The 15,966-nt window shown below is 41.6% G+C and overlaps 1 protein-coding gene across 3 annotated transcripts in view; it reads right to left on the bottom strand.

Moving 5' to 3' along the window:
- SFMBT1 (Scm like with four mbt domains 1) overlaps window positions 1-15,966 on the bottom strand; it is an 81,441-nt gene that overhangs the window by 23,929 nt on the left and 41,546 nt on the right. For all 3 annotated transcript variants that reach the window (XR_012777492.1, XM_075514221.1, XM_075514222.1), the window contains exons 2-6: window positions 14,686-14,853; window positions 8,062-8,156; window positions 2,877-3,117; window positions 2,284-2,372; window positions 1,121-1,367 (exon numbers count right to left, since the gene is read on the bottom strand). Coding sequence is in view for 2 of the 3 variants with exons in the window: in XM_075514221.1 (XP_075370336.1) it covers window positions 1,121-1,367; window positions 2,284-2,372; window positions 2,877-3,117; window positions 8,062-8,156; window positions 14,686-14,713 (700 nt within the window). In the remaining variant the exon portion in view is untranslated. The remainder of the gene's footprint in view (window positions 1-1,120; window positions 1,368-2,283; window positions 2,373-2,876; window positions 3,118-8,061; window positions 8,157-14,685; window positions 14,854-15,966) is intronic.

Here is a 15,966-nt window from a genome sequence, read left to right as displayed (position 1 = left end):
TTTAGCATCTGTAATTGAAGACCACACACCTCTCTGATAGAAGAGGAACTACTTGTACCAGTGCCATCATGCACAAAGGATCCCTGAAGTCAAGCCTCTGAGAGTATCAAAGGCTCTTACGTAGACATAAAAAGGAAATTAGTCTAGTAGCTAACTAATATTTTTAAAAGCCATTATTCACCTAAATAGTGCTGTGGAATCCACCCATCTTGTTTCTCTCAGTGATTTGGCGTCTCCCTGTTCACAATCCTGATTTCAGCAGAGATTGTTCAAGCGCTAGCAAAGGCAGTATGATCAGTCATTTCAGTGGAAATTGTTTTGTTTTCCTCAGCATGATTTCTTCTTGCCATAAGGGGAAAACATTAAAAAACCCCCACAACAAAAACAACTGTTCTAAACAACCCGAATTTCCCCAACTAATAGCACAGAGTGTGCCAGAACCTTAGATGTACACTTGCCTTTGCAGAAAGGCTTTAGGGTGAATGCTCAACATTTTCCAGCTTTACCTCAAGGTTTCCCCTCATCAGGAAACTTGTTACATCACTGCTCAGCTCATAAGCAATCCATTTGTGTTTCAGTCATTTTATGCCCCACTTCGTTGATGACCCACCCTGACATGCACATGCCTGGTAAACATGGTAATCTGTCCCACCCTCTGCCTCCGCTTCCACGCACTCATTCCCTGGGCACCCGTTTTTAAGGACATCTTCATATCCACGTAATACCTCTTTAGACAAGGCCTTAATTAGCCCAGTGGGCTTGGAGTCCCAGCTGCAAAAGCTCCTGTTGAGCAGTACTTCAAAAGCAGATGACTTTCCTCTCGCCCAGGCTACAAACCTACCAAAAATAACCATGAAGGCAATCCCCTCCTCAGCTCCTCCCCTTCCACAAACAGGAGGAAAGTTTTGACAGCCAAAACCATTTAGCAACTTTTGAATGAGTAGGTGAAAAGTCTTGTAAGGACTATTTACCAGTGTTTTCACTTGCATTTCATTAGGTACAATATTTGTCAGATCACACACTGACTGTATGCACCCATAAGGCATATTTAGAGCACCAAAGCAGCAGCAGTATTCTCTAGCCTCTGATCACCATATAAAAGATATGTGTTTTGAAATACCTAAAGGTGGTTGCAGGCTATATCCATGTTGAGCTGCCCACCCCACTTGATGAAGGAAAGGGTCCAAGTAGAATATCCACTGGTCAAATTTGTCAGAATCCTCCAGCCCTTCATATCTCAATTTAAGTCTCCCACCAACATTTTCTACCACGTTGACTACCCAGGCTTCCAGGGAATCCCGGATGTTTTGCAGTTCTAGTCGGGAGCCTGGTGCAATGAGATCCAATGGATTTTTCCCTCTGTGAAGCTACAAAAAAGAACACAAATTATTCTGTACAACAGACCAAAACAAATCCCATACTTCCACTTCTTTATACACATTCTTTTTGCATAAATAAAGTATGAATACAGAAGTAAAGAAATACAGGTCCCTTACTAACACAGGACAACAGAAATGACAAAGTTTAGAATTGCTGGTGCTTGCATCAGAGCTTCTGCACTGCCTGTAGATACAGTCACATTTCACTTAAGTACTCATCATCATTTTCAGAAGCATTATCACTTATATATTCAAGGTTTGAAGGAAACATGAATAATCTCTTCCTAAAACTGAGTCATCTAGCATACAAAGATGACTAGACAGAAAAGATACAAAGATAAAAATGTTAATTGTAAAGAAGATGTCAATGGCATTTTTCAAAAAAATTATGTTCTGTACTTTACAACCAGACACTAATATGAGGTGCAAATATTGTTTTAAGTGCAGAGGAGGTGATACAAATTTGGTTCTTCATTAGCAAAGATGCAAGATTTAAGTGAAACAGTAACCTGCCCATTAGCAAAAAAAAAAGTGAAAGGAGTCAACTGAGAAAGGGGATAACATGAAAGCTAGACAAATAAAGGATTATCCTTAGAGCTGTATGAAGGAGGAGCAGAACAGGAGGAAGACTGAAACCTAAGGGAGTTTAAAAAAAGTCTTTCTTTTGATAGCATTAATGAACAGCCCAAACCTGCAGTGACAGATATGTTTCAGGGCAACCACTATCAAAATTAACTACTGTATATAGGAAACACTAGAGAGTGGAACTTTAAGGTCAGCAGCACACTACAATGCTCCCTAACCTTAAAAAAGGAATTGAACTGACTATCTGAATAGTGGTTCCCTTAATGACAAAGGGGAAAACCAAGACAAAACCCAAGATGCAGCACACTGCAGCACTTACCCCCTCCAGCAGGTTAGCAGGAGCACTGCATGCTCCTTTCAGCACCCGCTGAAGGAATTCCTCCTGGTCAGGTATCTTGTCCTTGATACCTAAGTGAAAAGTGAAGATGAAAGACTGTGATTCTTCCTGCCAATTAAAGATCATTCAGACAACAAGGCACTACCACACTCTTGCACTGCCTAATTCACAAGAATCTGCCACGCATTCACCACTAACACCTTAAAAGAAGAAACAAAACAACAACAAAATCTTTAAAGGAAATGACAAAGAAGTAGAATTTGGTGGGTGAGGATTAAGATAACCACAAGCCTCTAAAAATAAGTCAAATTCTGAAATTAAGCTAATTCCTCTCTGGTGAAAGAGCAACCTCCTACTGTAAGTCACAGGATTTCAGAAGAACATGGCAGACAACCTCAACTTGTCATCACAGCAACACAGCACATATGAAGACTCAACCTGCCAGGCTTACAAAGGACAAAAGCATACATCTCAACCTGCACATAACAGCAATTATGAAGACTACCTGCCAGGCTTACAAAGGACAAAAGCATACTTTTGTATGTACTCCCCACTCCTCCATATGGAGCCAATACCTTCAGGCACTTTGAGAATCTTCTTGTTCTGCTCACACCAGCCAATGGGGTGTAAATCAGCTGTCATGATATCACACCAAAAGTCAGCCTTGCGGTCTTCCCCGTAACCATCGTAGCGCAACAGGAGCAGCTGCCCACAGGTAGTAATGATGGTGGCTACCCAGTAGGTGTTTTGGTCAGACTTGACAGCAACTTCCAGCTTCATACCGGGGGCAAAACCATTCTGCAAACTTGTATCCACCTGAAGAGGAAGAAGATCATCACATTTGAGCACCTCCCAGAAACTTCACGGAACAACAGGGGGAACCGTTTAGACATGTTCATTAGCGAAAAACCTCAAGCCAAATGCTACCCAGTCTCTTCAGAGAAACAACTACGTCACATTATGTGACCCAAATTGGAATGTACACAGAATCATCATTAATGAAATCTCCTTTGCATTTCAGAGTATCTTTTCAACCTTAAATCAATATCTTGCAATTCATCTTCCTGCCCTGGACAATACCTCACCCATCACTGAAAAGCTTTCCAACTCACTGGGCTGTCAAGCTAGGCAAAACTAAAGGTCAAACTCAGGAACACAACTTTGGCTTTTTCTGTTAAACTATGTCTTTCAACCTCTTTGGACAAAAAGCCTGTTTAAAGTACATACAACTGCTTTAGATAACGATACCACAGAAGATGTCTCTTCTGCCATGCTCACTTAAGAAGGCATGAATCTGCACAAATTGCAGAATAAGGAATTTTAATGTCTCTATCCAAGAACCTAAGTAATTCTGTATGTAGCACTGTTACATAAATTGCATAGAACATAACCAATGTGTGTTCTCCAGTGAACTCATGCTTTGACAACAATAAAGCACCCAATACTGTGTGCTCTGTGGGTGTGTGTGTGTTGTGTGCTGATGAGGAATCTGACTGCACAATACTCAGACACTGAAGAGTAAACATAAAAAGAGAAAGCAAAACATTACATTTCTCGTATCCCTAACTTCTCCCAGCTGAAACACTCCTGAAAGAGCAGAGGAACCTCGTTCTGCTCTCACTACAGTATGTTTCTAAGCTATGCTTAGTTCCATGGCCTCAGTCTTAATTAAAAATCTAACATGTCAGTCCCCTGTTCTCAGCTGAATGTAACTGGTGTTTTCTTTCTTAAGTGGTCCCAAGTTCCATTTCCTCTTTGAATCAACTGCAAGAAAGCCTTTCAGTATGATGCAGATGCAGTAGATATTTTCTGGGTTATTTATTACCAGTTCTGCACTGACGGTTCAGTAACTGCCATAGCTATTATAGTCTCATCAGCCAGCCCATACTGGTTTGCTAAAAATAAAACTAAGAGAACCACATCAGAAAGAAAAGCATATGCCTCTGTTAACTGTTTGTATCCTTTAGGCTAATACCCTTCACTTGGGGAAAACCCTTCTTAAGAACAAAATCAGCAGGACCCAATACCTGCAGATGTTTCGAAGTGATACTACAGAGGTCATCTCTTCAAAAAGATAGTAATATCTCTTCAGCAAGGCAACTAAAGACTTCATATTCTGATTCCTGAAAGAAAAGCCACGAGCTCAACACAAAGTCTGAGGAATTGGGAAATCTGTGCAGCTCTCTGTGCCCAAACTTTCAGCAAAGCCTGCTGGCGGAGAGAGCTGCATTCAACAAAACCAACAGCAACAGATGGAGCTTTCCCTGCAGTCAGGTGCATTTTTCAAACACCGTCATTTATGTCCCCCGGTGGATACAGCAGAGAGCAAGAAGTTAGCACCCTCTCCTGGCAGCTGGGCAAGACGACACCACTAAGCAGCTTAAAGCACAAAACTTCCTTTCTTTAGGCTGGCTCCCTGAGCAGACTGGCTTGCAGGAGGTGCTGTGGAAGCCCCGAGAGTATTTTCTTTGGAGCAGTGGGTCTGAGAGCGGCAGCTTCCTGCTGCACACATGGCAAGCGGAGATGGCCATGAGCAGTTAGTGACAGCACTGCTTAGGCAGCTCCAACCCCGGTCCCTCCTTCCCATCGAGTACTGTCCCCCCACCCCGCCTTGTGCCATGTCACAGGTCAGACCTGGGGATCTGACTCAGCTCAGAAGGAGAGAATGATAAAGAACAGACAAAAAGTATTAAGAGCATGCAAGAACACATAGCAAATACCTGTGTTCAGATGATGTTGAACACTAACTTATTTTTAGTGTATCTTTACACACATACACAAGTTGCAGAAAGGAATTAAAAAAGAGCATTCAACAGTTCTACAGAAAGTGTATTTAGACTTAGGGTGGGATGACAGCACTGGCATCCAGTGCAACTCCAGGTTTTGGTAACCTCTTTTCCCTGCTAGATTGTAGGCAAAACAGTCACTTTGATCTCAATATTGCTTAATTTTAAAAATGCAAATAAATTAAACATTAGAACATGCTTAATTTGAGGAGGTAGCTTACATTTTCCAATGCGTCTTGCTCATAGTAAGAACAAAACTTTCAGAATTAATACAAGCATACAAATATAAAAAAGTCCTCTCCCCCATCAGCAAGTCTAGTTCTTTGCTAACACAGGCTGTTGAATCATGGATTACATTTTCTTAACCTCATCAGGTACTCTCCCACAATGTGGGTTAGGTATTTCTCACCCACCACTCATAACGGGAGGCTGGTCACAGTCTCACTACTCCAATATTTTAAAAGAACGAAACAAAAACCTTAAGCTTCCATCTAAAATTTATTTATATTTATTATTTTAGTTATTTATACATGCCCATTTGCTCTTGTGCCAGTATTATTGTTCAGCTTAGTTTTTTCCACTCTGTTTTTTCGAGAGTACAAAAGTAGTTTCCTCTTAGCTCTCCTGATGGTAGATTATAAAAATATGTCATTCTTCAAGTCAAGCAACTAGCAACCACAAAGATTCCAGCCAGAGGGACCACCAGTTGCTAGCACAGAGGCATCAGTGCCTTTATGCTCTCCACTGAAAATCTCTCACCTGATGCATCCTGGAATCACATTAACATTTTTTTAGGGCTTTGTCACATAGATGGGCTGTCACTATCCATTGGGAGGCATTGAGGTTCCCCTCCCCTCCCTTTTCCAAACCATTACCTTCCAACGGACAGCAGAAATCCTGAGCATGTGAATTTCTATTAACACTATTGAATTTCTATTAACAGCAAGATCTAGGTGATGTGACGTTGCTGTAAACATGCTCCTCTCTGCTTGTCAATTCGGTGTCAGCATTAACTTTCCACAATTTTATGCCAAGCTTATTACAGAGAACATCAAAACTGGCCTCCAGACAAACTGTGAGGGAACTCCGCTAGCAAACGCCTGGGGGCTCCCCTCCTGCACACGCAGGCATCTCTCTTCCCGCCCCCCCCACGGCCCCCTGCGCAGCGCCGCCGGCACCCCGGGCCCCCAGGCCAGCTCCCCGGGCCGGGGCGCGGAGCGCGGCCCGCCGGGCTGCCCAGGCGCAGCTCCTCCGTGCTGCTGCCCGCAAGAGGGCACCCGGTGCAGCCGGGAAGGGCTGGGCTGGGCCCACCCTGCTCGCTAAGCTCTCTCCGCGACAACGTTACTCGCACCAGCAAAACCGCACCGTGTTCTACACACGGAGGGAATAACAACAATTAAAAAATGGGGATTTTTTTTTTTTAACCTAATTGCATTTTTCCTGACGATGGCCACAGCAATCAGACCTCTTGTTTGACACAGCTGAGTTGGCAAAGAGTGCAGGGCAGGGGTAACAGTGTCATGCAAAGCATGTCTCCTGCCAATTAACAAAATAGAGCTGCAATGTTAATTCAGTTGGCCACCACTGTAAAGCTGGCATTACAATTAGTTTGTATAATGTCCGAGCTACGACAGCAAGCTGCTTTAACAGCGATCACATAAGGTAAACCACACCTGAGGAGCAGACAGACCTCTCCTTGCACTACTGCAAAACCATTGCTCTGATTCCATACTGCTCCCCTCAATGTGGGCTGCACGGACACCACCGCTCTCGAGTAAGCTTGCTCTTCCCAGAGCCTTAGTACACTAAGGAAAAACAAAGCAAGCACAGACCTCTCCCCTTCAGAAACGAGGTACCTGAATGTTTATCTTGAACAAAAAGCTTACAATTACATCCCAGTGTACGGGAGAGCCTCTGCGAAGTTTACATTTACTGTGCATCTTTACTACTACCACAACTGCCATATTTTAATAGATTCTTTAATGTTCTGCACTTCTGCAGGTTACCATTGGACTCAAAATGCTTTGTGATCCTTCACAAACAGACCTCAGTTCGTCTTCCTGCTGATTTAAGTCTCCTGTACTGAAAGTGGTGATACTGGACCCAAAAGCCTGAGCACCACAGAGTGCTTTCCAAGCAAGGTGCCACTGCCCTCACTGCCATAGTAAAAGACCCACAGCCAGCCTTCGAAAGACTATTAAATAGTAACTTTAATAAAGAGTTGGATAAGGATACAGGCTGGCAGCCTGGAAGGTGTTTCAATTGTTGGAAGAGATCCAAGAGGTTTGGAAAACAGCTCTATACAGCTCACCTTCAGTGACGACTGTACAAGAAGGCAGACTTCACATTCAGATCTCACCCAATGGGAGAGTGCGCTCCAGGATTTTACCAACCAACATTTGACTAAAGATATCCAAGGGCAAAGACAAGGGCTTATCAAGACTTCACCCTATCCATTAAGCCTGTGATCAACAATTATCCTAATCAGTTTTCTAACTACTACAGTCAAGTGTTTGGCAGAGCTATTATCTTCTCCTTGGCCTCCTTGAGAGCCACCATTAAAACCTTCTTTGAAAGCACATTTGAATTCTGCTGGTCAAAAGCTATGCCACCAACTTTCTAAAGCTAGCTCCTCCACAGCAGTTGTCCAGTAGCAATCACCAAAAGAAGAGAAAGACTGGCCAGTTTGGGCTTTATGAGAAAAATTAAGCTTATCTTCTGGTGCAGAAAAGACTAGGAGCCCCTTAACTACCAGCACTTGCAGATGGGATAACCCTGTGCTATGTACAGAGAGGAAGACAAGAAACAATAATAAAAAGGTGAAATTCCTCATTTCACATTACTCTAAGAAACATGATTCTAGTTAGTCTTCCAGATTTTAGAGCATCAACTCATTCAAAGAAACCCTAAACATTCAGTATATAAAAAAAAACAATGTAGGAGATAGTAAGTAAACACACACTCCCTTACTCACATGTTTAAAAGATCCATGGGGGGCTGCAGTCGCTCCTGTGTCTTCTAGATACTCATCCCAATTGAATTCCATTTCTTCCACACTGGAACCAGCATCTGGAAGAGAAGCCAAACCCTTCCTATTTAGCAACCTGTTGGCTTAAGTTTTAGGCTACTAAGAACTACAGCAAAACCCACTTCAATGCCAAATGACTGAGTACACAAGTGCACAGTGCTTCGTTATACATTTCAGCACACAGACACCACTATCTAGCCTTTCTTTGTATGTGAAGGGCACTTTAAGTTGGGAATGGTCTGAAAAATAGTGAGAACCTGAGGATTTTGGTTAAGCACAAATTATTTACAATTTGTGAGAGGAGAACATAGGCAGAAGAGTTCTGTATTTGTATCAACAAATGTGAGAGACTCAAAACTCTGGGCACACACTGATCAGTGTCTTAAAACACAAACCACCCAGGAAACAGCAATACCAATAGTACGAGGTTTGAAAAGACAGACAACCCCCCCCCCCCCCCCCCCCAAATATGACTCTCCTCTTTTTTAAGTTAGATAGTATTTATTTAGATGTTATAAAACACCAAAAGCACAGAGAAGGATTCAGGGTAGTTCTAAATAAAACAGCTCGAGACACAACTGAAATCAAGAACACCCAAATTAGTCACTTAAAAAAACCCCAGCTCTTAAGGTGTAACAGCTTCTTCAGACCAAGAAAATCTCATTTCTGGATGCATTTAAAGCAAAAATGTGCTAAAACCACTCAAGCTACAGTTCAAAACTCACTCGGGCCATTAAGGAAGCAAGCAGCTGTAGTGAGCCACACTACCAGTTAGTCAGATTTTCTATTATTGTTGTCAAGCCTGTCCCCCAGCCCCTGTCTCCCCTTCAGTGCTTGGCTCACTTCCCTGCTCCCCTCCTATTCCCGTTTTCTCCAACATGTAACCCGCTCTGCTGGAAAGACGCCACAACCAACACAGGTTGGATTTCAGGTCTCCTATTTAGTTCAGCACGCAGCCACATTATATTTTTCCTGCAGGCACAGTGTGGGATGACCAGGGAGGGTCCCACCTCATGCAAGCAGCATTTTTAACCTCAACACACAAACTACAGCTTCAGGTTCAGCAGCAAAATGGGATGGCAGTAACATGACATAAAAGCAAAGCTTTTCATTTTCACTTTTAGACCGATTCTACCACCTGTACCATAGCTGTCTTTATGAATGAACAGAGAGATTTCCATCTCTCAGTACCAGGAAACCTGACACCTTGTTTAGATTTGAAAACAGAAATCTCTGTGTATCACAAGCTCAGTGATGCTGAGCTCAGGAGAGCTCAGCAAAGGTTATAGGACACCACCATTTCCTACACACTCAGCCTTTCCTCAGGACAGGTGGTAACTGTTCTTTCAAGGAGTAGTAGCTTGAGTAGGAAACATTACATGTCCAAAAAAATGAAAGAAGTACTATTACATGCCCTTATCAGAGCAGTGGACATGCTGACAACCTGCTAAGTATGCTCCACAACAGTTCTTAGTCCTCAAACAGAGAGGGGTAAATATTTGCCCAAAAGTCTGAGCTATGTTAAATCATCTAAAAAACGTACAAGTCTTGAGTGTAAAGTAGGTTCATTTTATCTTCAAACTGATTGTTAAGCTCATCTTTGACTTTTCATTGTAATTCTAGGAATTATCATTTCCCCAAATTTAGAAATGTATATTCAGTTACCTTTTGTTTGCAGATGACAGTATCTGTTTTAAAGGCAGCTCATATCTCTCCCAAACTCAATTTCATTTTGCTATTTTTAAACAACCACAGTTGGTTATATTGGCCTTTCATAAGCCTCAGAGCTCAAAAAATTCAGAGTTTGAATATAACCATCACTTTTAGGGGATAATTTTTAACTTACTGAAGAAACAGACCTAGAGAAGGACAAAAGTAAGTAATTTTATTTAAAAATTTTTGAGGGAGTAAGGAGGATAAGGCACAGGCTACAGCTGTTTGCAAATTAGGGTGGAGCTGATCAAAGCTTTGGCTGCAAGTCATTCTACGAAAAATATTATTTCATTCCAAAATTATGTTAAAACAGATTAAGATTTCTTAAGTCATCAAAACAGCATTTTACTTTACTCTAACCATTAAAGTGCTTAAGTTCACAGCTGCAGAACCAAAGTGGGAAGAAACATCAGCTCGAACACAACTTCTATGGTCAGTCAAAACCAAGAGCGAACTTTGTCTGGTTTTTCTCCCTGCCTAGAGAAAGCCCTCACCCTTTCCCACTGAAAAGCACCCAGCTGCTAAACAGCAGCAACAACCCCACTTTCATCCAACTCCAAAAAGCACTTTGTATGTAAAAAACACTACTTGCAATGTCTAATGCATTCCTGTTTGAAGAGAAACATAAAGCAACGTGACTGCTCTGTGCTTTTTAAGGAGTTTGAAAGCCAAGTACCTCGACCTGGGGATACTGCACGGCTCTTGAGGCTTTCCAGCCGTGTTCTGTACCAAGCTGCTTGCAGCACCAAGTCTTCAATAACGTGTTATCATCAGATAACTGTCTAAGGGGCAGTTAAGCTCCTTAAATGAGGCACAGGTCACTTAACACACTGAAAGGGTCAATTAGTAACTTATGTTGCCACTTAATTGCTACAAGGAGCTCCTGAGAAAGCCAGCTTGCACGCTGCTCCAGCTACCCTTTTGCCTTTAACTACGGTTAAAACCAGTTCCCAACTGGATCAGAGTCACCACAGGTCCTTTGTCACTCCACTTTTGTCACTTCAGGTCTCTGCAGCCTGTGTATTTTCATATCCACAAGAGCCGTTTCCTTCCAGGTCTGCGCTGCGGTGAGAAGGACTCGGGTTGCTTTGTACCGTACAGCGCCCAAACCTCCCCAGCACACCCAGAAACTCTCTTGCAACTAATTTTTCATAGGGGAAAAAAACCCAAACCAAACAAAACAAAAAAACCACCCACCCAAACAAATTCCTGTCCAACACTCATTGCAAATTTAATACTCTTTCTGTTTTATTTTAGGGAGTTTCATTGAGTCAGAGGGATTTTTTTTAAAAACTTTTTAAAAAAGCACCCAGAACTTTTGCTGTTCGTTCATTCATAAGAGTTCACTCAGCTGGGGTTTACACTTTACCAAGGTTTTACAGTTAAATGAGGCTAGGTGATCAGCCTCGCGCTTCAGCCCCTGAGCACACAGAGCTGGGGAGTTCAGGTGCTTTCCTTCCTTTAGGAGGCTGACACAGCCGAGGGCTGCGCTTAGCTATAGGATTTAACAAATCCGTCTGCTGCTTCCATACACAGCCCTGCCACAGCATTCCAGGTTATTTAGCGCAGCGCTTACTGAATCAATGTGGAACATGAAAAGCTCATTGAATAAAGCTCCAAGCAAAAATACTCTATGAGGTTTCACAGTGAGAGCAGTAACTTAGTTTTTTAATTGTGGCATGTGGTAGGGCTACACAAACCATGAAAAATCTCAGAAATCGAGTATCTACTTTTTGACATCTGAATGCAGAAACGCTCCAAGCGTGTGGCGAAGGACCATCTCTCTGCTAAGGCTCACGCTAGCTGGAAGTCTTTTGAGAGTCAGAATCCAATCGCTTTTCTGGTTTATTGGCAGGACAGTTGCAGCAGAGCAGGCCCTGTTTAAATCAAGCCTTTGATCTAGTCTGTTGGTATTTTTGCAAGACCCTATTGCACAGCACCGTCCTCGCGGGTTAGCAGATCCTGGGATACACAGAGGACCACTTTAATGAAGCTACATTCCTGAGGGGCCATATGTCTGTATTAAATGTCCTGATCAGTCCGAGTTCAAACTACTCAATAAAACCACTGATATTTACACCAGAAATTCCCACTACTGTGAGAAAACCTGCAAATTAATATGACAGATGACAACAAGCAAAACCATATTTAATCCATTTAATCCTAAAGCGTAAATTATTAATCTAATGCTGCATGGGCATACATATATGTATGTTCTCTCTTTCTCCCCATATCCTTAATTGCTACAAGTCCTAAATGAATTCAGCTTTCTACTACACGGAGCTATATTTTTCTATATCAGACAGGATGACTGAGCCACACACTCGCTCAGTGGCAAAGCACAACTTTGGCAAAGGCGGGGAAAGAAACTAGATGTGATTCTCATCTCTGTGGCCTTGCCATACAACTAGTTTTTGTCACTAAAGCTTTCAAATCAAACTAATACTTTCTCAAGTAAAATCTGAGAAGTGTCCTACAGAGATTCTGTGGAGAATGCTTATTTACTCTGGAGGTGAGAAAATTGTCTGTAAGAATATTAGAAGTTTCCTAGGTAGGTATATCGCTTCCCATTTATCACTATTCCTACTAGCATTATTGTGAACACTAACTCTTCCTTTCTGAATTTTAGCATGAATTATGTCCTGCTGCTCTCTGATACATACAGGAAGAGAAAGAATACTGAATCATACCATTTGGACACAAGCAGGTAGTGAAATATTAAGGACATTAGCCCTTAAAAATACCTGCAATGGAAACAGTCTACACCAGACTGTTCTGATCTTTGGATTCGAGTTAAATTCTCACTGCAAATAATTTTCATGCATCTTTAATGTGATTTAGTTGAAGACTGTCATATTGGACATTTAAGTACATCACACTGAAGTCTGCAAGACCTTCAATTAAGGCTAACCTAAAGGTTTCTCACCCTGAAACTTAGATACATTTCAATTTGATTTTATTAACAGTTAATCTTTTCCATCTATACCAGCTGCAAGGCCATGAATAAATAAAGACAGGTTGGAATTTCAGCAGCTGAGAAAGACTGTGACAAGAATGAAAGTTGTCTTTTCCCCTCGTAGTGCAGGAGGGCATCATAACCAACAACCTCAACCACTGTCTGGGTTCTTGTAGGCAGAGAGCCTGTATGTAAAAACCAAAAAGACAGAGGGGAATCTCAAAAAACTGCTAAAAACCATCAAGTGGAAAAAATTACACCAGTCAAAGAATAAGAAGGGAATGTTCCAGTAGTGGTTGGAACTGGTCTAACTCAAAAGCACTTCAGAAAACAATATTAGAGAGCACAACAAAACCAATGTGCTTATGCTTACATGGGTAGCATTTGCTGGAAACTTGCTTTCAACTCAGCAAGTAAAGCTCTCTTCAGTTATTGTTTGCTTTTCACAGCCACCTGTACTCAAACCAGGCACAAAAAGGATGCTCAGGAAAGTGACTGTTGAGTAATTTCAAGACAGTATCAAACCCTTCCTAGCTATTCCAAAAGCACATAGAGAGGACTGTGTGACCTCTGATACTTTTTGAGAAGATGGAAAAATGTCAATAAAGGTTTTAGAGGGATGTGCTATCAGCCTGTGAACACCCCATCGCTGACCATGTATACATCTCCTTACCATTCTTCTCAGCTGCTCAAAGCCTTTTCTCTTTCTTACGCTACATGACAGAAGTTAGCAGTTTCCACTAGCAGAGGAAACAGTATTTGCATGTGCCTGGAGACATTCTGCATACTTGTGCGTGCTGCTTTTTCCTGCTTATTTGAGGATGTAACGTTGACAACAACTTGACTGATTTGCTGTAATTAATAATCAAAAAGCATATTTCAGCATCATAAAGCAGATGATAGCATTCTGCTAAAAGCACTGCAGATTAAAATCATGTTTAACATTTCTCCAGCAACACTGACAGCAATTAGACTTCCATAAAGTAAAGGTACAAAAACTACCAATAGCGAATTGTCCTACAAGAAGAGCTGCTTGTTGGACAAGTACCAACAGAAAGTTATACTCAGATAAAATTCTAATCCAATTGTTTACACTGGTAACTACAAATTAAAATTTACTTTATATTAACTATACCGACACTATAGGTAGGGACCTTCTCAAGGAAAAGGAACAAACTATGGCAGGCAAGTCAGAAAAAGGGATGGTCCCTGCCCCCGTAAGAGTGTACAATCCCAGAACCGTTTCGGAAAGCTGTTAGTATCCCCAGCCATCCCAGACCGACACTCTTCCCAGCCTGGTGTTTCAAGGTGAACCAAACCCTGAGCTAATTTATCATAATACACCACTCTGCAGCAGGTTAGGACTTGATATCCCAAGCCTATCAAAGTGGGCACACAAGGCACATCAGAAAAACAGAACAGATTACAATGGCAGCAAACAACTTCAGTTATCTGATTTTTTTTAAACCAGCAGCACAACCTTGTCAAAATATTAAGAACAAGATGAACACAAGGACAGAACAAGATAATATTAACCACTTTGACAGACAAATGCCTTAAAACAGTAGCGTTAAAGCCACTGAGCTTTTCATAAGCCCATCTCATAATGGTACCGTGAAGAGGAAAGACACAGCTTCTTAAAAACACAGTTACTAAGGTGGGTCAGATTTTGTTCTCCTTCAAGCCAAGGATACACCCTGCTTTTGAAATAGAGCAATAACAAACATCAGCCCCATAGCCAGAATCTATGCCACAGTCATTGAAATTTGAGTTTCTCCCTGCATACAGTACACAGCATCAGACACATGCACTATGAAACATTCACTATGCTCATCTTTGTTCCATCTCGCTTGCCAAGTTTTTTGAGAATCGTTAGTCAGGGAGCTCAGCCAGACTATTACCTGCATCATACTGCTGTTCTCCATTCATCTCCACAGTAGCCCAGTGGTTATTTCGAGCAGCCAGAAGCAGGGGAATCAGAGGCTGTCACGGTTTGGTGGTCATGAGTTGCCTCCCGCCTTCGATTCTAGTGGCAACCAGGACATTCAATAAGAGATCCTGAAAAAAAACTGAAAGGAAGAACTGATAAGAAAACCTTTATCGGATTTTAACTACTTTTAAGATACATTAAAAACATTACTCCAGCAATAAGCCAGAAACCTTAAAGCAAACAAGGGTATCTCACTGCATTTATATATGTTTAGCTATTCCACACCCCTCATCTGCAGACCAAACTGATTCCAGAAAAAAAAAAAATTCCTAAATCAGTCAATTTTAAAGCTGACTTTCAACATCTCTTCAGCCCCCCAACAAATCCACCCCATTCAAAAGCTCCTTCAGCCCTTCACAAGGCTAAAGAAGCAGGGAACTAACCAAGTCATGGCTTAGGAACAAGACAAAACAAGAATCCAGCTCCTTTGTCACCTGGACCAACGAAAATGTCTGAAGTCAAGAAAGCCAAACTGATGCTGGCAAAGAAAGAGCACAATAGGGCTTTACAAAATGTCTGCTCAGGCTGCGGATTTCTAATACTTTAGCCTTTTGCTTTCCACAAGCCTTCAGGCAATTTGCAACTCTGGTCTTGAATGGCTATAAGACAAGTTTAAATATACGCATACATTTCAAACATACTAGATTCTTAACAGTTCAACCAAGGAGCCATCACTTCATCACTTTAACAGGACTTGAAGACACCAGTGAAACATTTCTGCTATGGCACAGTAGCTCATTTATTATCAAAATGTTGTCTTATATAAGTGGAAAAAACAATACCAAGATACAATCAAGATATGTATTTTAATTTAATTTTATAATATTTTACCACTCTTAAAATTTTCTTTGTTTTTTATGGCAGTTCATTTTACTGGGTATTAGCTGGTAAAACATATTTTAAGATATTCAATACAGGTGCAGTCACCTGTCATTCTGTATACTTAAAAGATGTCTGCACTGACTTCACCCGTGCCAATGGTTCTTCAAGGAGAAGCAGTCCTGTACAACAGCAGAGGACTGCTCCTAACTACATTACAGTAAAATTATGATCCTGCAGTAGGAGAAAAAACAAGCAAGTGATAGAATGCCAGCCTACCCGTAACACATGGTCCTTCCACTCACCAAATTTCTTAAGCATCACCTTCATTGCCAAGATGCAGCCCCTCTCTACTCTCTTAATACTCATCTCT

Source organism: Mycteria americana, chromosome 11, assembly GCF_035582795.1.
Source record: "Mycteria americana isolate JAX WOST 10 ecotype Jacksonville Zoo and Gardens chromosome 11, USCA_MyAme_1.0, whole genome shotgun sequence".
Taxonomy (NCBI): domain Eukaryota; kingdom Metazoa; phylum Chordata; class Aves; order Ciconiiformes; family Ciconiidae; genus Mycteria; species Mycteria americana.
This window is presented reverse-complemented; position numbering and strand designations above follow the sequence as displayed.